Source organism: Oncorhynchus tshawytscha, linkage group LG13 (genome assembly GCF_018296145.1).
Source record: "Oncorhynchus tshawytscha isolate Ot180627B linkage group LG13, Otsh_v2.0, whole genome shotgun sequence".
Classification (NCBI taxonomy): domain Eukaryota; kingdom Metazoa; phylum Chordata; class Actinopteri; order Salmoniformes; family Salmonidae; genus Oncorhynchus; species Oncorhynchus tshawytscha.
The window spans coordinates 40271134-40295277 of record NC_056441.1 but is presented as its reverse complement, the minus strand read 5'-3'; the positions used below and the strand labels follow the sequence as shown (position 1 = coordinate 40295277).

At 42.0% G+C, this 24144-nt stretch overlaps 1 protein-coding gene across 1 annotated transcript in view; it reads right to left on the bottom strand.

The window, feature by feature from the left end:
• Positions 1-899: 899 nt before the first annotated feature.
• atp9b (ATPase phospholipid transporting 9B) overlaps positions 900-24144 on the bottom strand; it is a 55433-nt gene continuing 32188 nt past the window's right edge. The window contains exons 14-29 of the mRNA XM_024441867.2: positions 20614-20726; positions 18877-19149; positions 15439-15600; positions 11949-12041; positions 11038-11121; positions 10620-10790; positions 10293-10391; positions 10093-10182; positions 7600-7744; positions 7175-7239; positions 6854-7009; positions 6704-6768; positions 6442-6550; positions 6215-6272; positions 2309-2512; positions 900-1459 (exon numbers count right to left, since the gene is read on the bottom strand). Coding sequence (XP_024297635.1) covers positions 1323-1459; positions 2309-2512; positions 6215-6272; positions 6442-6550; positions 6704-6768; positions 6854-7009; positions 7175-7239; positions 7600-7744; positions 10093-10182; positions 10293-10391; positions 10620-10790; positions 11038-11121; positions 11949-12041; positions 15439-15600; positions 18877-19149; positions 20614-20726 — 2024 coding nt within the window. The 3' untranslated portion in view covers positions 900-1322. The remainder of the gene's footprint in view (positions 1460-2308; positions 2513-6214; positions 6273-6441; positions 6551-6703; positions 6769-6853; positions 7010-7174; positions 7240-7599; positions 7745-10092; positions 10183-10292; positions 10392-10619; positions 10791-11037; positions 11122-11948; positions 12042-15438; positions 15601-18876; positions 19150-20613; positions 20727-24144) is intronic.

The window sequence follows — 24144 nt, the reverse complement described above, 5'->3', positions numbered from 1 at the left end:
GAATTGCTGCAAAGAAACCACTAGTAAAGGACACCAATAAGAAGAAGAGACTTGGTTGGGCCAAGAAACAGGAGCAATGGACATTAGACCGGTGGAAATCTGTCCTTTGGTCTAAGGTCCAAAATAGACATTTTTGGTTCCAACCACCATGTCTTTGTGAGACGCGGTGTGGGTGAACGGATGATGTCCGCATGTGTATTTCCCACCGTGACGCACGGAGGAGGAGGTGTGATGGTGTGGGGGTTCTTTGCTGGTGATACTGTCTGTGATTTGTTTAGAATTCAAGGCACATCTAACCAGCATGGCTACCACAGCATTCTGCAGTGACACGCCATCCCATCTGGTTTGCGCTTAGTGCCACTATCATTTGTTTTTCAACAGGACAATGACCCAACAAACCTCCAAGGCTGTGTAAGCACTATTTTGCCAAGAAGGAGAGTGATGAAGTGCTGCATCAGATGACCTGGCAATCCCCCGACCTCAACCAAATTAAGATGGTTTTGGGATGAGTCGGACAGCAGCGTGAAGGAAAAGCAGCCAACAAGTGCTCAGCATGTGGGAACTCCAAGACTGTTGGAACAGCATTCCAGGTGAAACTGGTTGAGAGAATGCCAAAAGTGTGCAAATCTGTCATCAAGGCAAAGGGTGGCTATTTGAAGAATATCAAATAGAGAAATATATTTGTTACTACATGATTCCATGTGTGTTATTTCATAGTTTTGATGTCTTCACTATTATTCTACAATGTTGAAAAAAGTAAAAGAAAGAAAACCCTGACTGTTATTGTAAGCGTCAGGGTACAGTAGTAAAATGGTGCACGCGTTAAGTTCGTAGGAATCAAAGTTGTAAATCACAAATTAAACCATCATACTGGTATCTCTACTCAGCACAGAGATGAATAAAGTTGAATAAAACACTTTTTAATGCAGAACTACATATACAAAAAGTTCAACGCGGAAACCATAATCATAGAGTTATAAAAATTTTAAAAAGACACTTGAAGCAATTGGGTTGGAAGTGCAGAAGGCAAATTGACCCGAGCCTTCCCGTCCAGTGCCTCAAAGGGTTATTTGTTCTGTTTTTACCCCTTCCCTGTCCCTTTTTAGCATTTGTGTGGCGCTGTCTTTACAAGTATTACCACATTCCAGTGACATGAATCCATACAATACTCATGTTGTTGCTTCTAGTGACCTCTTTAGGTTCCCTGTCTGTCAATCACTGTGGACCAGTTCAAAAAGCGCTGAAAAGAAAGGTTGGAATCATAGAGAGCATGAGAAAGATAATTAGGGGAGTTGTGTGAGCAGAATAGAGCTTAAAATGGCTCATGAGGACAGCTTGGAGTAGCTGGGTGGTGAGAACTTGCGCTTCAGGTATTTGATGATATAGAGAGGGAGACAGCTGACGACGGTGATCACTGACACCTTCCAAAGGAAGGCTGGTGTCGTGATGAAGCCCAGGTCTGGGATAAAATAAAAAAACACAGGTTAGAAATCTGTCCAAATAACGGCACATACAATATGTGCAAGGCACTAACATGTTGATATACATTAATTTATTATCACTTTATTCAAAAGATTTGGTTGATAATTATGGATCCATGCTATCTGTTTAAAAGAGCTTTTGCACACATGCCTGGAATGAGACATCACTGAGTGGAATGGTAAAACAATATAAGTAGCAGGAAAATATGCTCAATACATCACATCAAATATGGCTGCAAAAGACATGGTCAGAGTCTGGTCACTAAAGGAACGTGAACAGTGCTGAGCAGTCACAGCACGGTCAAAAACAGTGATGAGAAGAGTGTGAAAAGGAAGTGGAAGAGAAGAGGTAGTGTTTCCAGTGCTGCACACCTACCCAGAAATGCTCCAAAGGACACTCTGCCTATGCCTGTCCCAAGGACACATACAGTAGCAAAAGATAGGATGAGCAGCAGAGAGAGAGAGACCAAATGAGTGCATGAGAGAGAAAAACAGGGAAAGTAATACGGGAGCGAGCGAAGGAGAAGGGGAGAGAAGATGGCAGACACGAACAAAGCACAGACCTCCAAGGTATAATTGGGTAAACTCAAACATAAGTGCATCAAACACACAAGCTGTAGTGCAAAGGGTGAGACTGTTCCACTACAAGATTAAAGTGTTCGTAAAAAACTGCCCTCCACATAACAAAAAGCAACATCAAATAATTTTCCCTCAACACTTATCAGCACAATAGCATAATATTTTTTTATTTTATTATTTTTTGTTTTTTGGATAAATAACATTTAATTGAGTTGTTTTTTCCCCTCAGGTAAACAACATTTGCTTACCGAAGTACTCATTGAGGAAGGCAAGCGAGGCTATGTAGCAGCCCAGACTGAGGAACTCTGCTAGCACCATGAGCCAGTGCCAGGTACGGATGTTGAGCGCCACCATGAGCAGCTCGGTGAGGATCAGCGCAGTGAAGGAGATGGCCACCACGTGCACAAACTCAGACTCAAACATCACCAGTGCGCCGTACATCAGGATGCCACCTGGGGGCGCCACGAAGAAGTGTTAGTGACGTAGTACTGGTTGAATAACAGGTTAACTTCATTGGCTGTTGGCGAGGGGTTCCGCTACCAGACAGGTTAACCAGCTTGAGAAAGAAACTAGAGAATGATCAACTACAATGAATTCTAGTCATCAACTACAATTAAATTGTTTCTAGTTAATAACAATAAGACCTAACATAAAATGTACCAGCTTATTATTTTAGGGAACCAAATATGACAAGTACATTAGGCCTTTGTTTTGGTTTACTTCTTATGTTACTTTGATCCCCATTGCTCACTGAAAGTCTGTTATTCAAAATATGTATTAGGATTCAAGTAAGTCTTAAGACACAGGATCTGACTCAATTACAGTATTTATGAGGGCAAACAGACAATAGGTCCAAGTGTATCCAAAAACCAACCAGGTAAACCACTGAGTACTGTAGCTTGACACTCATTCATCAATTCTATAGTGGTGCCTACTGTATTTTGATAGCCTTTCATTTAATTATAACACGCCGCAAATTGAGCTTAATGGCCTATTACTGATCACATAATTGCCTTTTCCATACAGTCTACATACAGTGCATTCCTGGGAGTTAAACTCTGTAATAAATTAAAACCGACGATCGTGGCCTGTTATTTTTTCTCCCCCCTCATATCTCCCTGTTTTTCATTGGACTTTGGTAATAGACCTTTAATTAAAAAACGAGAGCTGTCAGGAAGTGATGCTTCAGTGAGAACATAGATCTTTCTCAATACGCTGCATGGCTTAGCGATTACAGAAATATCGATTTACTGGACAGACAAAAGCCTGCGTGTAACTGCAGATGATGCTTGGAAACCTAAGCTACTGAGAAACAGGACTGTCTGAGAGTCAGGGAGCCAGGGGACTGACGGTATCGCACATAGTAAAAATGATGAAATATAAGTGTGGTGCCTAGACGGTCAGTAATAAAAGGTGTTTAAGCTGCGCTTCGTTCAGGTTGTTTTCAGAAGAGCTGCCTTACTGTGCGGATGGATCATTTGGATATAAGAGTTGTGCACCTGGCCAACATCTTCATAATATCCATCATGTTTAGAAGCACCCTCCCCTGTGTTAGTATCCATCATCTTCATTAATATCCATCATGTTTAGAAGCACCCTCCCCCGTATGTTAGTATCCAACATCTTCATAATAACCATCCTGTTTAGAAGCACCCTCCCCTGTGTTAGTATCCATCATCTTCATAATATCCATAATGTTTAGAAGCACCCTCCCCTGTGTGTTAGTATCCATCATGTCCATCATGTGTAGAAGCACCCTCCCCTGTGTGTTAGTATCCATCATCTTCATAATATCCATCATGTTTAGAAGCACCCTGCCCTGTGTGTTAGTATCCATCATCTTCATAATATCCATAATGTTTAGAAGCACCCTCCCCTGTGTGTTAGTATCCATCATGTCCATCATGTGTAGAAGCACCCTCCCCTGTTTGTTAGTATCCATCATCTTCATAATGTCCATCATGTTTAGAAGCACCCTCCCCTGTGTGTTAGTATCCATCATCTTCATAATATCCATAATGTTTAGAAGCACCCTCCCCTGTGTGTTAGTATCCATCATCTTCATAATATCCATAATGTTTAGAAGCACCCTCCCCTGTGTTAGTAGCCATCATCTTCATAATATCCATCATGTTTAGAAGCACCCTCCCCTGTGTGTTAGTATCCATCATCTTCATAATATCCATCATGTTTAGAAGCACCCTCCCCTGTGTGTTAGTATCCATCATCTTCATAATGTCCATCATGTTTAGAAGCACCCTCCCCTGTGTGTTAGTATCCATCATCTTCATAATATCCATCATGTTTAGAAGCACCCTCCCCTGTGTGTTAGTATCCATCATCTTCATAATATCCATCATGTTTAGAAGCACCCTCCCCTGTGTGTTAGTATCCATCATCTTCATAATGTCCATCATGTTTAGAAGCACCCTCCCTGTGTGTTAGTATCCATCATCTTCATAATATCCATAATGTTTAGAAGCACCCTCCCCTGTGTGTTAGTATCCATCATGTTTAGTGTGTGTTAGTATCCATCATGTTTAATGTTTAGAAGCACCCTCCCCTGTGTGTTAGTATCCATCATCTTCATAATATCCATCATGTTTAGAAGCACCCTGCCCTGTGTGTTAGTATCCATCATCTTCATAATATACATCATGTTTAGAAGCACCCTCCCTGTGTGTTAGTATCCATCATCTTCATAATATACATCATGTTTAGAAGCACCCTCCCTGTGTGTTAGTATCCATCATCTTCATAATATACATCATGTTTAGAAGCACCCTGCCCTGTGTGTTAGTATCCATCATCTTCATAATATACATCATGTTTAGAAGCACCCTCCCCTGTGTGTTAGTATCCATCATGTCCATCATGTTTAGTAGCACCCTCCCCTGTGTGTTAGTATCCATCATGTTTAGTAGCACCCTCCCCTGTGTGTTAGTATCCATCATCTTCATAATATCCATAATGTTTAGAAGCACCCTCCCCTGTGTGTTAGTATCCATCATGTTTAGAAGCACCCTCCCCTGTGTGTTAGTATCCATCATCTTCATAATATCCATAATGTTTAGAAGCACCCTCCCTGTGTGTTAGTATCCATCATGTTTAGAAGCACCCTCCCTGTGTGTTAGTATCCATCATGTCCATCATGTTTAGTAGCACCCTCCCCTGTGTGTTAGTATCCATCATCTTCATAATATCCATCATGTTTAGTAGCACCCTCCCCTGTGTGTTAGTATCCATCATGTCCATCATGTTTAGTAGCACCCTCCCCTGTGTGTTAGTATCCATCATCTTCATAATATCCATCATGTTTAGTAGCACCCTCCCCTGTGTGTTAGTATCCATCATGTCCATCATGTTTAGAAGCACCCTCCCCTGTGTGTCAGTATCCATCATGTCCATCATGTTTAGTAGCACCCTCCCCTGTGTGTTAGTATCCATCATCTTCATAATATCCATCATGTTTAGTAGCACCCTCCCTGTGTGTTAGTATCCATCATGTCCATCATGTTTAGAAGCACCCTCCCCTGTGTGTTAGTATCCATCATCTTCATAATGTCCATCATGTTTAGAAGCACCCTCCCCTGTGTGTTAGTATCCATCATCTTCATAATATCCATAATGTTTAGAAGCACCCTCCCTGTGTGTTAGTATCCATCATGTTTAGAAGCACCCTCCCTGTGTGTTAGTATCCATCATCTTCATAATATCCATCATGTTTAGAAGCACCCTGCCCTGTGTGTTAGTATCCATCATCTTCATAATATACATCATGTTTAGAAGCACCCTCCCCTGTGTGTTAGTATCCATCATCTTCATAATATCCATCATGTTTAGAAGCACCCTCCCCTGTGTGTTAGTATCCATCATCTTCATAATATACATCATGTTTAGAAGCACCCTGCCCTGTGTGTTAGTATCCATCATCTTCATAATATACATCATGTTTAGAAGCACCCTCCCTGTGTGTTAGTATCCATCATGTCCATCATGTTTAGTAGCACCCTCCCCTGTGTGTTAGTATCCATCATCTTCATAATATCCATCATGTTTAGAAGCACCCTCCCCTGTGTGTTAGTATCCATCGTTAGATTTCCAGGTGTACAGTTCTAACTCAGAAAGCTGCAGTATCCTGTCAATTCTCTTACCTTGGTAAATACTGATCAACACCCAAATGAGAAAAGTCTTGAAAGACAAGGAACGACCCTAGAAGAAGAGAAAAATACAGAATTGCAGATCATAATCTAATTCCTGTCAAACCACAAAACACAACTTTTGAATTCACTTTAACCTGTTAAACCCTTAATGAAAATAGAGTAAATTGACCATCCATTCCCCGTCAGCCTGTATTATATAGGAGAGGTTGCCATTTTACCTTGGTGAGGTCTTTGTAAAGCTCAGGGTATAGCAGAGCCATCTCTGGCTTCACGTCCTGGTCCAGCACCAGGGAAAATACAGGGAACATTGTGTAGATGGTAGAATACCTGCACAGAAGGGGAGAACACAGGACTGAGGTAATACAGAACACTGGACCAGTGCATCAATAGTAAGGGTCTCACCACCTCATGTTTAGATGCATGCACATACTGTACGCACCAATGGAAACAATTGCAGTAGAAATATAGACAACCACATACCCAACCATGAGAAAACCCTGGTACAAAGGGACTGATGCAAAGTAGAAAATGGAGGAAAACACTGCCTGCAAAGAGGGAGAGATGAGACACATTTCATTCAAGTCCTTCCATATTCAGTACTAGTAACATAAACATGTTCAGGTATGTTACCTGCATGGTTGATATGATCATGCCTCGGTGCATGACAAACTGGCCCAGGGCTGCTGAACGCTTGTAGCTGTTCCTGCCGTGGACCATGAGCAGCCGGCCAATGTGCTTAAACTGAGTGATGGAGAAATCTGCCGCCAGGGATGCCTGCTTCCCCTCCTGCATGGGGAGAGCATAAGTGTGTAATGTTACTCTACGGAAGGACACACCCCCATAACCGACTCAATACGGCACCCATAACAGGTTTAGCATTTGATTTGACTATTTAACGCTATAATATGTGGATAGGATAAGAGGAGTGATATGGTGATATGGGTTGTTTACCTTTCCTTCAATGCCGATGCCACAGTCTGCTGCCTGTATCATACTGACATCATTACCTCCATCACCTGGGAGAGACAAGAGAGAACCACACATCAGCCACAGGCTCAATAATATTATGTAAAAGAGCCATATGGAAATAAGGCTTACGCCCCAGGATGATGACAGAACAATGTTAACAATGATGCTTGTGCTGTTTGATTGCCATCTTGTGGACATAATAGGTGTGTGTACCTTCTCGTACTGAGTCTAGTTTATTCTTTTTCAATTAGTGAGGTATATTACTGGTAGGAATTTTCTACAATTGACTTATTTAATCATTTGGCATTCATTGTACACAGATCATTGTGCAGTTGTGTCTGATACAAAGGATGAGAGTGGTTAGTTGTTATGCATCTGGGTCTTGCCCAGGGTGCAAAGGGGCTCACCTATGGCACAGGTTCTGTTGGCTGTGTGCTGCTTGAGAAGGTGGACAATCTGGGCTTTCTGAGTGGGGGAGCAGCGACAGCAGACTACTGCTGGACACTGACACGCCAGCTCCACAAACTCATGCTCATAGTACCGCAGACACACCTGTGGGAAGAGAAATATACTGACACGCCAGCTCCACAAACTCATGCTCATAGTACCGCAGACACACCTGTGGGAAGAGAAACATACTGACACGCCAGCTCCACAAACTCATGCTCATAGTACCGTAGACACACCTGTGGGAAGAGAAACACATCCGGACCCACACAAGCACATTTACATAATGAAGTATTTACTGTACCATCTCTTCAGATCCATTATCATTATTTTTTATACCTTTTATTTAACTACGTAAGACAGTTAAGAACAAATTCTTATTTACAATGACGGCCTAGGAACAGTGGGTTAACTGCCTTGTTCAGGGGTAGAACGACGGATTTTTACCTTGTCAGCTCAGGGATTATATCCAGCAACCTTTCGGTCACTAGTCCAACACTCTAACCACTAGGCTACCTGTCGCCCTGTCAATCAATGATGTTATAATTTAGCAACAAGGCCAGAGAGGGTGTTCAGCCAAGGGCTGTTCTTCTGCACAACGCATAGTGCCTGGATACAGCCCTTAGCCGTGGTATATTGGCCATATACCATAAATCCCAGAGGTGTCTTATTGCTATTATAAACTGGTTACCAATGTAATTAGAGCAGTAAAAATAAATATTTTGTCATACCCGTGGTATACGGTCTGATATACAGTGAGGGGAAAAAGTACTTGATCCCCTGCTGATTTTGTACGTTTGCCCACTGACAAAGAAATTGTCTATCATTTTAATGGGATGGTTTATTTGAACAGTGAGAGACAGAATAACAACAAACAAATCCAGAAAAATGCATGTCAAAAACATTATAAATTGATTTGCATTTTAATGAGGGAAATTAGTATTTGACCCCCTCTCAATCAGAGAGATTTCTGGCTTCCAGGTGTCTTTTATACAGGTAACGAGCTGAGATTAGGAGCACAGTCTTAAAGGGAGTGCTCCTAATCTCACTGTGTTACCTGTATAAAAAGACACCTGTCCACAGAAGCAATCAATCAGATTCCAAACTCTCCACCATGGCCAAGACCAAAGAGCTCTCCAAGGATGTCAGGGACAAGATTGTAGACCTACACAAGGCTGGAATGGGCTACAAGACCATCGCCAAGCAGCTTGGTAAGAAGGTGACAACAGTTGGTGCGATTATTCGCAAATGGAAGAAACACAAAATAACTATTAATCTCCCTCAGCCTGGGGCTCCATGCAAGATCTCACCTCGTGGAGTTGCAATGATCATGAGAACGGTGAGGAATCAGCCAGAACTACACGGGAGGATCTTGTCAATGATCTCAAGGCAGCTGGGACCATAGTCACCAAGAAAAAAAATTGTAACACACTACGCCGTGAAGGTCTGAATCCTGCAGCGCCCGCAAGGTCTCCCTGCTCAAGAAAGCACATATACATGCCCGTCTGAAGTTTGCCAATGAATATCTGAATGATTCAGAGGACAACTGGGTGAAAGTGTTTTGGTCAGATGAGACCAAAATGGAGCTCTTCGGCATCAACTCAACTCGCCGTGTTTGGAGGAGGAGGAATGCTGCCTATGACCCCAAGAACACCATCCCCACCGTCAAACATGGAGGTGGAAACATTATGCTTTGGGGGTGTTTTTCCTGCTAAGGGGACAGGACAACTTCACTGCATCAAAGGGAAGATGGACGGGGCCATGTACCGTCAAATATTGGGTGAGAACCTCCTTCCCTCAGCCAGGGTATTGAAAATGGGTCATGGATGGTTATTCCAGCTTGACAATGACCCAAAACACACGGCCAAGGCAACAAAGGAGTGGCTCAAGAAGAAGCACATTAAGGTCCTGGAGTGGCCTAATCCCATAGAAAATCTGTGGAGGGAGCTGAAGGTTCGAGTTGCCAAACGTCAGCCTCGAAACCTTAATGACTTGGAGAAGATCTGCAAAGAGGAGTGGGACAAAATCCCTCCTGAGATGTGTGCAAACCTGGTGGCCAACTACAAGAAACGTCTGATCTCTGTGATTGCCAACAAGGGTTTTGCCACCAAGTACTAAGTCATGTTTTGCAGAGGGGTCAAATACTTATTTCCCTCATTAAAATGCAAATCAATTTATAACATTTTTGACATGCATTTTTCAGGATTTTGTTGTTGTTATTCTGTCTCTCACTGTTCAAATAAACCTACCATTAAAATGATAGACTGATCATTTCTTTGTCAGTGGGCAAATGCACAAAATCAGCAGGGGATCAAGTACTTTTTTCCCTCACTGTACCACGGCTGTTAGCCAATCAGCATTCAGGGCTCAAACCACTCAGTTTGTTTTTTTTGGCTGCATCTACATTACAATCTGCTTTGAGAGGTCTGAGAGAAGTGTTTGTGCTGTAGTACCTCCAAGGAGTCTCCAGAGATGACCAGAGCACAGTCGTGTTTCCTTCTGAAGGCATTGAGCTCCAGATGGGCCTCTCCTCTGTTGGAGACCTGCTCGAGAGCCAGGCAATACAATTAGTGGAAGGACAGATACAGGACCATTTCTTCATCCCTTTAACACTCATCAAGTGACAGATTATTATTAAGAAAGAGAAGCGTACCGATCTGAATACATGAATATCTTGGCTTCTGGACACCAAATGGGAGCTTTTAGCGATACAAGTAGCGGTCTCCAGCTTATCCCCGGTAAGCATCCATATCTGAAGAGATAACAAAACCATGACATGGAATCAGTGACAGCATTAAAAGCACCATTTTACCGTATTTCATATTATACAAGGACTAGTCAGATTCTGGTATGACATGGAATACGTATTTTTCACAGCTAACATTATACTGTACATGGAAAGGACAGCGCAATATAAATGCAGCCAACATATAACAAGTTCGCAGGTAGTAAAACACAGAAGAATAGTGTGGTCTCACACCTTGATCCCAGCGTTTCTGAGGAGCTCCAGGGTTGGCCTGACGTCAGCCTGTAGTTGGTCCTCAACCCCAGTCAAACACAGAAGCTCCATCTCCCTCTCCAGACTCTCTACCACTGCTGACACCTTCAGAGCCCGGTCATGGATACTCAGCTTGGCCTGGTTGTAACGGTTCTACACAGAGGTTAAAGATAGTCAGTCAGTGAGGGAGGCAGAGATGAGAAAGGAAGTGATAATGAAAGAGATAGGGAGGTAGAAAGTCAAAGGGAGAAAATCAGAGAGAAATAAATAACCGTTGCAAAAGTGTGTAGCGCAAAAAAGGAAAGGAAATAAGTGGAATGAGGGCAAGTTGGCAGCTCATTCAGTTTGAAGATTATTTTCAATTCAGCAGGACATTAAGGAGGGACATTATGTTTTGCACCTCAAAGTCTGTATACTGCTCTTCAGACAGAGATTTCTTAGCCACCACCAGGGTCCGAAGCCCTTCCCTGGCCATGTTCCCACACTGAGAACAAAAGAGGGGATAGTTAGGAAAGAGATGTAATATGATAAAACCAGAAATTACTGAACATTTGTAGAGACAAACATACTCTATAGTCCAGTCAGATACATATTTATTAAACAAACACTATGTTTCAACAAATTTCATATTGCATACAGTAGGTTTAACATACGCTGAATAGCATACAGTACAGGGATAGATCATTTAATCTAATTGAGAGTCAGCTGCATCAGAACAGCACGTACAGTCAACCAACAAAGACAGAAATCAATGGGGAATAACGTCGCCTCGGGAGAAAGTTCAGAGGACACAAAACCACATTTTATTGTTTTATATGAAACGCCAATGAGCTGAAAGTGACGCGCTGATTGCTTATTGACATGGTACCCATATAGCACCACTGCTTGGACAGTCTACGGGATATTACAGTCAATGGAACATCATTAACACCATTGTTAGGAATATGACATACTGGATGCGTCCCAAATGGCACCGTAATCCCTATATAGTGCATTATATTAAACCAACGCCCTGGTCAAAAATAGTGCACTAAATAGGGAATAGGGTGCAATTTGGGACGCATACATTAATGCCTCCTAGAAAAGGAATCCACTTCATGTTGGTCACTAATTAAATCAAAAACAGCCCCGGGTCCTAAATGACTCAATATTGCCAATACAATTATGAACATACAGTATTGCACACCCAGTCATGGGAGGGCCTGTTGATCTTGTGATGAATGAATGTCCTGGTTAACAACAGAGGTAATTACCCTGCATGTGTTCGATACATTTTGTTCATACGTACAACAGTCTGGATGGAAGCCTTACCTCCTCCTCCAGCCAATCATTGTACTGCACGATACTCGCCATGGCAACATCAGCACCCTTCATATAAAACGTGATGTCACCTGTGGTCTCCTCCTAGAGCAGAATATGATAGAAAATGTAGATGTATAATCATATAAAAAGCATTCCAGTACATATAGTACGAACACCAGACCTGAATTCAAATATAATTTTTGTTAACATGTCTAGATGGGGTGTGCACCATTCTGACTTTTCTACGGGTTCCATTAGAGAAGGAAAGCTCAACCAAGCACAGCTTAAGTATTTGAAATGATTTCAAATAGTATTTAAACCCAGGACTGACTAACACACACACACACAGTACCAGTGAAAAGTTTGGACCCACCAACTCATTCAAGAGTTTTTCTTTATTTTTAAAATGTTCTACATTGTAGAATAATAGTGAAGATATCAGAACTATGAAATAACACATATGGAATCATGTAGCAACCAAAAAAGTCCAAATTACAATTGAAGTCTGAAGTTTACATACACTTAGGTTGGAGTCATTAAAACTCATTTTTCAACCACTCCACAAATTTCTTGTGAACAAATGATAGTTTTGGCAAATGTTTACAGACAGATTATTTCACTTAAAATGCACTGTGTCACAATTCCAGCGGGTCAGAAGTTTAAATACACTAAGTTGACTGTGCCTTTAAACAGCTTGGAAAATTCCAGAAAATTATGTCATGGCTTTAGAAGCTAATTGACATAATTTGAGTCAATTGGAGGTGTACCTGTGGATGTAGTTCAAGGCCTACCTTCAAACTCAGTGCCTCTTTGCTTGACATCATGGGAAAATCAAATAGAAATCAGCCAAAAACTCAGAAAACAAATTGTAGACCTCCACAAGTCTGGTTCATCCTTGGGAGCAATTTCCAAACACCTGAAGGTACCACGCTCATCTGTACAAACAATAGTACGCAAGTATAAACACCATGTGACCAAGCAGCCATCATACAGTTCAGGAAGGAGACGTGTTCTGTCTCCTAGAGATGAACGTACTTTGGTGCGAAAAGTGAAAATCAATCCCAGAACAACAGCAAACAACAAAGCACCTTGTGAAGATATGCTGGAGGTAACAGGTACAAAAGTATCTATATCCACAGTAAAACGAGTCCTATATCGACATAACCTGAAAGGCCGCTCAGCAAGGAAGAAGCCACTGCTCCAAAACCACCATAAAAAAGACAGACTATGGTTTGTAACTGCACATGGGGACAAAGATCATACTTTTTTGTAGAAATGTCCTCTGGTCTGATGAAACAAAAATAGAACTGTTTGGTCATAATGACCATTGTTATGTTTGGAGGAAAAAGAGGGAGGCTTGCAAGCAGAAGAACACCATCCCAACCGTGAAGCACGGGGGTGGCAGCATCCCGTTGTGGGGTTGCTTTGCTGCAGGAGGGACTGGTGCACTTCACAAAATAGATGGCTTCATGAGGTAGGAAAATTATGTGGATATATTGAAGCAACATCTCAAGACATCAGTCAGGAAGTTAAAGCTTGGTCGCAAATGGGTCTTCCAAATGGTCAATGAACCCAAGTATACTTCCAAAGTTGTGGCAAAATGGCAAAGGACAACAAAGTCAAGGTATTGGAGTGGCCATCACAAAGCCCTGACCTCAATCCTATAGAAAATGTGTGGGAAGAACTGAGAAAGTGTGTGCGAGCAAGAAGGCCTACAAACCTGACTCAGTTACACTAGCTCTGACAGGAGGAATGGGCCAAAATGTACCCAACTTATTGTGGGAAGCTTCTGGAAGGCTACCCGAAGTCTTTGACCCAAGATAAACAATTTAAAAGGCAATGCTACCAAATACTAATTGAGTGTATGTAAACTTCTGACCCACTGAGAATGTGACGAAATAAATAAAATATTAAATAAATTATTCTCTCTACTATTATACTGACATTTCACATTCTTAAAATAAAGTGGTGATCCTAACTGACCTAAGACAGGGAATTTTTACTAGGATTAAATGTCAGGAATTGTGAAAAACTGAGTTTAAATGTATTTGGCTAAGGTGTATGTAAACTTTTGACTTCAACTGTATATTTGATATTCTTCAAAGTAGCCACCCTTTGCCTTGATGACAGCTTTGCACACGCTTGGCATTCTCTCAACCAGCTTCATGAGGTAGTCACATGGAATGCATTTCAATTAACAGATGGGCCTTGTTAAAAGTTAATATGTGGAATTTCTTTCCTTCTTAATGCATTTGAGCCAATCAGTTGTGTTGTGACAAGGTAGGGGTGGTGTACAGAAAATAGCCCTATTTGGTAAAAGACCAAGTCCATATTATGGCAAGAACAGCTCAAATAAGCAACAAAAAAACGACAGTCCATCATTACTTTAAGACATGAAGGTCAGTCAATGTGGAAAATTTCAAGAACTTTTACAGTTCCTTCAAGTGCAGTCGCAAAACTATCAAACACTATGATGAAACTGGCTTTCATGAGGACTGCCACAGGAAATGAAGACAAAGTTACCTCTGCTGCAGAGGATATGTTCATTAGAGTTAGTAGCCTCAGAAACTGCAGCCCAAACAAATGCTTCACAGAGTTCAAGTAACAGACACATCGCAACATCAACTGTTCAGAGGAGACCGTGTGAATCAGGCCTTCATGGTTGAATTGCTGCAAAGAAACCACTACTAAAGGACACCAATAAGAAGAAGAGACTTGCTTGGGCCAACAAACACAAGCAATGGACATTAGACCGGTGAAAATATGTCCTTTGGTCTGATGAGTGCAAATTTGAGATTTTTGGTTCCAACCGCCGTGGTTTTGTGAGATGCAGAGTAGGTGAACCGCATTTGAGGTTCCCACTGTGAAGCATTGCTGGTGACACTATGTTATTTATGTTGAATTCAGGGCACTCTTAACCAGCATGGCTACCACAGCATTCTGCAGCGATATGCCATCCCATCTGGTTTGTGCTTAGTGGGACTATCATTTATTTTTCAACAGAACAACAACCCAACAGACCTCCAGGCTGTGTAAGAGCTATTTGACCAAGGAGAATGATGGAGTGCTGCATCAGATGACCTGGCCTCCACAATCCCCCGACCTCGACCCAATTGAGATAGTTTGGGATGAGTTGGACCGCAGAGTGAAGGAAAAGTGGGCCAACAAGAGCTCAGCATGAGGGAACTCCCTCAAGACTTTTGGAAAAGCATTCCAGGTGAAGCTGGTTGAGAAAATGCCAAGAGTGTGCAAAGCTGTCATCTATTCAAAAGGTGGCTACTTCGAAGAATCTCAAATATATTTAGATTTGTTTACAACTTTTTTGGTTACTACATGATTCCATATGTGTTGTTTCATAGTTTTGATGTCTTCACTCTTATTCTACAATGTAGAGAATAGTAAAAATAAAGAAAAATCCTGGAATGAGTAGGTGTGTCCAAACTTTTTACTGATACTGTAGTTTTGTTGTCCATTACATGGATGGTAACTACGTCCATACCCTGATGATGATGCCCATCCTCTTGCTCTCTGAGGTGAAGGGGAAGATCTGCAGGATGTAGTAGGTTAGGACCTGTCCTGCTGGGGTCTTCAGCTGCAGGGAGGTCAGGTCCCTGTTCACCAGAGTCAGCCCTACGCTCTCCGTCCACCGCACCAGCGCAACCTGAAGAGGAGCAACGTACACACACACACACACACACACACACACACACAGTAAGGTCAATGGTCAGGAACACACCTGCACTACTACACAGACCCAGGCCCTCTGTGCCACTCACTAGGGGCTAGCTACGGGTCCACATAGAGGGTTCAGAGGTCAAGGTTAGGGGCTCTGTGTACGCTCACAGGGTCAACTTCCTGATCGCCTTGAATCAAAGGAAACACACAGGAAAGTAACTGGTTCATTGTTAAGTATCATTCACAGCTGAGAGGGAATACAATGAGAGACAGGAGGAGACTGTTGGCCTCATAGTAACAGAAGGACTAACTGTAACTCAGTGGCCAATTATTACACAATAGAAGAATGGTGAATAATCCTGAAGTCATGGGCTATGCTTTAGATTAAGACATATGGTGAAGGGACAAATGTGTTATCCAGGACCATTATAATGGTTGCTAAACCAAAAAATATACACATTTGGATCATTTGTTTTGTCCAATTATCTTAAGTATCACTTGCGGTCAAAAAGCATAAAAAGGTGACATGGCCAATAATTGAAACAAAGGCAAGTAGTAAAACTGGGCTCTACTTAGTTATCATAATGAATGGGGATCTTTGTGTGCGTGTCCCTTCCCCAATAATGGGGCATATGCTCAACCACAGCTTCATGTAAACAACCAACATATCCATATGCTCAGTGTGCCAAAATAAATACATTCTTTGGTTTAACAACTGGTTGTATTACACATTGAACTACAAGAACATGCTTTGCATTTCAAAATAGAGTCCAGTACACTATTGTGATGCAGTACAGCCATTTACTGGATATAACCCAACATCCTGAAGCATCCACAGTTGTAATATTGATAGTTTGTTGCCTTACAAATACTCTGTATACAATGCTCTAGGTGCCTTATCTCTGGAGTGGAGTCCATTCACAAACAGAGGAGTGTTTTTCCTGTTGTCTTTTCCCTCCTCTCCTCAGCAGGAACTCCTGCCCCCCAAGTGAGTGTTCAGCTGCACACGACTCAATTCTCCACAGGTTCATTTTCAATTTGCTCACTCAAAGGTTGTTATTATACTCCTGACCTACAAATTGGAACTTCCTGCTAATACCCCATAATTTCTTTCTGTTTCCCCTTTGAGGTCCGTGCTAGAGCTGGCTGTATTTACTTAACACACATCTGTGAATCATAATCGCATGGGCGTACGTGCGGCACATATGTGTGTACAAATGCGTACAGAGTCAGGATTTAATACCTACCTCCTCAATCAAGTTTATCAGCTCCATGGGAACTGTTTAAAGCCATGTCAACTTTGATACAAACTGTATGTAAATCATGTGTTACACAAGTAATGTAAGAGACTACCCGTGACTACTTGACGACAATGGCAGACCGGTTTAAAGTACCCAATCAATCATTTCAATAGCATTCCCAAAGTTCTAGTGATCATGTATATCAACATGGCAGAGCTGCATTTAAAATGAGCGGCAGCTAAGCATTTCATGATGAAAATGGATCTGTAATAGCTAAATTCTTCCCACCATGTCATTACCAATCAGAACTAGGATTTTAACAGCACTCACTAAATATAATTTTCTTAATTGATTTAGGGTGGTCAAAATTCAAAATACTAGCTTGTAGCACTGTAGCTAACACATGCATTTATGTAAAACATTCATACATGCTGACTCTGTAGATAAATGTCCATATTTGCAGTTTTATTTGGTCACCTATTGAAAAGGTCAATCAGGGACTTGCATATGCAAGTCAAACAGCCAAACCAATGAATTGCTCCTTTGCCTGGTACTCCCATTGGGGTCCCCTTTTTCCATCGGATATCCTATTACCTCCTATTGGAGATGATAAACTCCTACTTCATGAGACTCTACGGTCATTAAATGCCATGGTCAAACATTCTCGGGCCAGTTCCGAATGGCACCCTATTCAATGTAGGCCCTGTTCCAAAGTAGTGGACTATATAGGGAATAGGGTGCCATTTGAGATGCAGCCCTCCTCTGACATCACAGGGTCAGAGGTTAGAGCAGGGCCCTGTTCACAGCATGGTTGACCAGAAGGTCAACTGACCCCTGACCTCGGGTCGGCCCACTCCATCTCCTTAATGACGGCTCATTACATTAGAGAGAGTCAGCTAATTAAATATGGGCTTCATAGCGCTGCACTGACAGGGCTCTGCCACTGTTGTCAATGAGGCTGAGGCTAGAGAGAGAGGGAAAGGAGAGCTAAGGGGAGAGAGAAAGAACAAAGAGAGCAAGAAGGAGAGAGAGATGTGAGCAGAGATGGAGAGGAAAAGAGACACAGATAGGGGTGGGTGAGGGGGAACTGAACAACCACAGACCCTTCTCACCGTCTCTCAGAGAAAATTAAATATTGATCAATCCAAGCAGTGCCAGACAACAGAGGGAGATAGAGCCGAGTGTAAAGGGAAATAAATAAATATACACATGAAGGTGGGACAGGACGGGCGAGCAGGCAGGCAATTCCAGAGCAGACAAAGAGGGAAACCCAGATATATCTTTTGTAACCGTTTTATCTTCATTTGGACTGCTAGGTTGAGCTCGAGCCCAGTGCAAGTCAAGGTAAGTTTCAAAGGCTTCACAAAATCATTGGGTCATGGGTGAGAAACACTTCACTATATGGTGGGATTAGCGATCCTTTGATATGTATTGCATATTTATGACAAAGTTATATGGCGAAGACTCCTCCTCATCCAGCAATCTGTCCCTGTGCCCTGTATGTATTCAATATTCATCCAGGACTTTCTTGGATTTCTCAAAAAAATAGCAACCATTTTTCCATCAGAATGGAAATAAATAATTGGGTAAGCAGCGCCTGGTACTCATAAACGGCCCTACTCTAGGATTACACAGACAGGCAGTGGAAGGTGACGCCATAGGACTGCCGTTGGGGTCTTTATCAGTCCAGATTCTTCCTTAATTAGAGCTATAAATTCTAAAGGACACAAACGCCGCTGATTAAAATAGCTTAACCTCTGACAACTTTATGGCCTCTGCGTTAACCTGGGCCTCAGTGGAATGGCCATTATGACAAACTACAAAGATAATTTAGTGTTGAAGATGGACATCAGAGAGAAACCGGGGTTGTATTCAGTAGCGACTAAATGGAAAACAATGGACTGATACAGGGAGGGGCTACATGTACTTGTCCAATAAGAAACGCTTGTTTCGGTATTCCGTTGCAAAACATTTTGCTTTGGTGTGAGTAATAAATACAACTCGGTAGAGTTAGAGCTGACCTCGTCAGGGCTGGAGGCCTGATAGGTGCGGTTGTCGTCGCTGAAGTCCTGGTCGGCCTCGGCGGCAGTGGACTCCGTCTCCCCGTTGGCGCGGGACTCGTAGACGGGCGTGACGTTGTGGCACAGCGCGATGGCCTTCACTGCCTCGTGGATACGGCTGCTGACGCTCCTGCGGACCTTGGGGGCCGCCGCCTTGGGGGCCTGGGCTGGCTGGGGCTTCCTGGATGGGGAGGAGCTGTTGCTGCTGTTGGACTGCTGGGTCTGGGAGCTCGGCTGTGGAGGCAAAGTATACCACATTTATTATTATTCTGCATACAGGGAGTGGACTATGATGACATGAAAAACAGACATTCCCTATAGGGAATTCCAAATAGCACTGGGCCACATTCAGTTGCCAAACATTCTCGAATGTTGCAGATAGAAATGCCATGACTAGAATCGACATGACTCCTTGTTCTACATGTCGGATTAGCATGCTTGTTCTACATAGCATATTTCTATCTGAATGTTCCAAAACATGTTCTCTGACAACTCCCATCAATTCAACTCAGTGGCGTCTCACGGCAGCCCACTGTGCCAGCTAGGTTTGACAGAGTTGATGTGTTCCACTGAAGCGGATGGTTTCGCCTTATTAACCCTTATTGCTGCTAGAAAGAGAGACTCCTACAAAGACGCAAAATGGAAACACTTCAGCAAGCCTACTACAATGGAGTGCTCACTTCACTCTGAAGAATGGGAGGTGGTCAGTCAAGTTATGAGAGCTCCTTTTATTGCCAGCTGCCATTAACATCATGTTTCATTTCATCCCTCTCTCTCTCTCTTTTCAGAAAACCCTTCACTCTCTCTGTTTCAATCACTTACACCGGGGGTGGGTAAAAAACTGTCTGATTAAAGGGATAAACATCTATTTGATTCCTCTATGTCTACATTGACATCTGTAGTTAATAGATTACTTCCACCGAGTTGGCAGCTCTGTACACAACTGCGCTCTATAGTGTACATTCAATGTAACAATGGCATCACCATAGCTTTGCACATGATATTAAATTGATTTATTCCTATGAATTACATAATGTTTACAGATGCCTGCATAATTCAATTTCACACATTGATATCTATATGCCCTTTGTTCGTCACAAACCATTACCCGCAGGGACCTATAATGAGGTTATGATAGATTTCCACGTAGCGTTACAATCAACCTCTGACCCTCTCTGTCATCTCAGTAATAAAGGGAACATGAAACACACCAGCACGACAAATCAATGGCGCTGAAGCGCTAGCTGCTATTGAGCAATGTGCTAAAAAGACTCATCTTTCATTAGCCAAGCTTAAACAGAGTGCAGGCAGATGGTTCCATCCTCAGCACAGCTGTTAGGGGCCTGCCTGAGTGTGAACAATATAATTCAGTCATGCCTTCATCTAGAGATCAACCACCTAGAGGGAACGCTGTATTTTACTGTATGTCAGTGTAACGCTCAGGGACTGAGCTTGAATGAACAATGAAAAGGCCAAGAGGAGAAGTAGTGGAGAGAGAGGTTTAACTAAGTGTCTCTTTATGAGGAGTTGTGAGCCATGATCTCTCCTGGTACCTATGAAAGTTAATAAAACAAAGAGATCAATAGCTAATCTTTCTCCTGTTTATTCCCCTAAATGACAGGTGATGTTTGCACATGTTTACTAAAGTTTCTCAAATTCAGTGAACCATTTAGGACAACACTAAGAATGTGGGATCACCTGTGCGTATGACTGCCCTATATGGCTCTGGATCTCGTCCATGGTGTCCGTCCCATAGGACACTGTCCCCAGGTGCAGCCGCTTGAAGATCATCTCGTTCTGTGTCAGAGTGCCTTCAATTCACAAAGCAGAATGAAGTGAGATTTGTATTAGAGGCAAACAACAGGTTAATGAGCGAGAGTCTCTCTATACCAGCACATAATTCACATACTGCTGATCATCGAGTCATTTTTGAATGGGTCATGTATGCATTCTTATAGCTACAGTGTTACCCCTAGGACTTCTTTCAGCATTGGTGGCAGAGTTTAGTGGGGGGGGACAGACATTTGTCCTCAGAAGAATGCCTAATGACCACGTACCATCATGCATCTCATTACCCGTATGGACTCCCTGTCCTCTCCAACCAACCCAACACAGCATACAAGAGATACTGAGTGTTCCGACAAAAAACTACTGAAAATGGAGGCAGCGGCTCTCGTTTAATGGATGCTGCTTGACAGAATGTGTATTGATACAGCGTAAACCTGATTAGGGGGCAACTACCTTCCAATAACATCACGGGCCCACAAGGTTATCCAATTCTAATGGATTGATCGTTTTTTGCTTCCTTTCCATGTGGTTTAACTATCAAATGGGATAAATAGGTAAGGAGGCTGGCTAATCTATTCCTACTCTGCCTGGTAAGACAAAGAAGCATGTCGGGACCACCCCCAGAGTTGATCACTTTGATATAAGGTTTGGTTCTTGGAAAGGACACTCATTTGTTCTAAAAGAGTCAGAGAAAGAATACATGTAGAATAAACAAAAGAGAAATTAACTAACAATCTCATGTGAATTCTATATTTTCAGGGGTGCAAACAGGTGAGGGCCCCAAAAGGTGACCACATTTTTGGGGCACGGAAATGAGTGAAAAATCCATGTGGAGTGCAAGAACATTTGGTTATTCTTTTAGAATAACAAGTCCATAATACAGATATAAAAATAGTGTCCAGGTGTAAGGGGGAGTAGGGCTCATCATGACATCGCCGTACATATACTATTCTTCAGATATACTACATATTCTATCCATATACTGTTGATATTGTCTATACATTCCATATACACACACATATACAGTACCAGTCAAAAGTTTGGGCACACACTCATTCCAGGGATTTTCTTTATATTTGACAAATTTTCCACATTGTAGAATAATAGTGAAGATATCAAAACTATGAAATAACTCATATGGAATCATGCAGTAACCCAAAAAGTTTTAAACAAATCAAAATATATTTTATATTTGATACTCCACAAATTCCTTGTTAACAAACTATAGTTTTGGAATGTAGGTTAGGACATCTACTTTGTGCCTGACACAAGTAATTTTTACAACAATTGTTTACAGACAGATTATTTCACTTAATCACAATTCCAGTGGGTCTGAAGTTTACATACACTAAGTTGACTGCGCCTTTAAACAGCTTGGAAAATTTGAGAAAATTATGTCATGGCTTTAGAAGCTTCTGACAGGCTAATTAACATAATTGGAGGTGTACCTGTGGATGTATTTCAAGGCCTACCTTCAAACTCAGTACCTCTTTGCTTGACATCATGGAAAAAACCAGCCAAGTCCACAGCAAAAACAATTGTAGACCTCCACAAGTCTGGTTCATCCTTGGGAGCAATTTCCAAAAGCCTAAAAGGTACAATAGTATGCACATATAAACACCATGGGACCACGCAGCCGTCATACCGCTCAGGAAGGAGACGCGTTCTGTCTCCTAGAGATGAACATACTTTGGTGCAAAAAGTGCAAATCAATCCCAGAACAGCAGCAAACGACCTTGTGAAGATGCTGGAGAAAACAGGTACAAAAGTATCTATATCCACAGTAAAACGAGTCCTATATCGACATAATCATAACCTGAAAGGCCGCTCAGCAAGGAAGAAGCCACTGCTCCAAAACCACCATAAAAAAGCCAGACTACGGTTTGCAACTGCACATGGGGACAAACATTGTACTTTTTGGAGAAATGTAGAACTGTTTGGCCATAATGACCATCATTATGTTTGGAGGAAAAAGAGGGAGGCTTGCAAGCCGAAGAACACCATCCCAACTGTGAAGCACGGGGGTGGCAGCATCCTGTTGTGGGGGTGCTTTGCTGCAGGAGGGACTGGTGCACTTCACAAAATAGATGGCATCATGAGGTAGGAAAATTATGTGGATATATTGAAGCAACATCTCAAGACAACAGTCAGGAAGTTAAAGTTTGGTCGCAAAGCGGTCTTCCAAATGGGCAATGACCCCAAGCATACTTTCAACGTTGTGGCAAAATGGCTTAAGGACAACAAAGTCAAGGTATTGGAGTGGCCATCACAAAGCCCTGACCTCAATCCTATAGCAAATGTGTGGGCAGAACTGAAAAAGCGTGTGCGAGCAAGGAGGCTTACAAAGCTGACTCAGTTACACCAGCTCTATCAGAAGGAATGGGCCAAAATTCACCCAACTTATTGTGGGAATCTTGTGGAAGTCTACCCGAAACGTTTGACCCAAGTTAAAAAATTTAAAGACAATGCTACCAAATACTAATTGAGTATATGTAAACTTCTGACCCACTGGGAATGTGATGAAAGAAATAAAAGCTGAAATAAATCATTCTCTATTATTCTGATATTTCACATTCTTAAAATAAAGTGGTGATCCTAACTGACCTAAGACAGGGAATTCTTACTAGGATTAAATGTCAGGAATTGTGAAAAACTGAGTTTAAATGTAAACTTCCGACTTCAACTGTACATATATTCAGGACTCCGACATTGCTCATCCTATATTTCTTAATTCCAATCTTTTACTTTTTATATGTGTATTATTGTGGATTGTTAGATATTACTGCACTGTTGGCGTTAGGAACACAACTATTTCGGTACACCCGCAATAACATCTGCTAAATATGTGTATGCGACCAATACAATATTATTTTAAGTATTTGAGGGATTTAATAATAAGACATGAAAGTTAATGAATAAAAAGGTTTTTGTGTTCCATGCTCCATCAAGCACATTATACCCTCAAATATGAGTGACTTAGGTGAGAAAAATTTTTTTCAGCTGCCCCTTTAAGGACGGTAGGTTGCCATGGTAACTGTCGAGAATCTCTGACATCTCTTGGTTAGTTAGCAGTTGCATCAATCGCAAACTAACATTGAAAAATAACCTAGCAAAACTATGTAAATAGCCAAGAAACTCTATAACAAAGTCACACTTTAATAGACCTTCTGGTAAACCCGACCAACTATGCCTATGTGCCAATTTGTTTTATTTCAGCACCACACTCACATCACATATCTGACAACCCTTTCTTTGACATTTTTTTTGTAGGATGCGTTGGGATGCATTCTGCGCACAGTCAATGATTTCGAAATGAGAAATTACACAGATCTACACAATTCATGTGGATGGCCTATTTTGACATCAAAAGAGTGAATATCGCTGAAAAGCGACAAGCTTGCATCCCTGATGGTTACATTTGGTCATACTACAGTGGCTGTG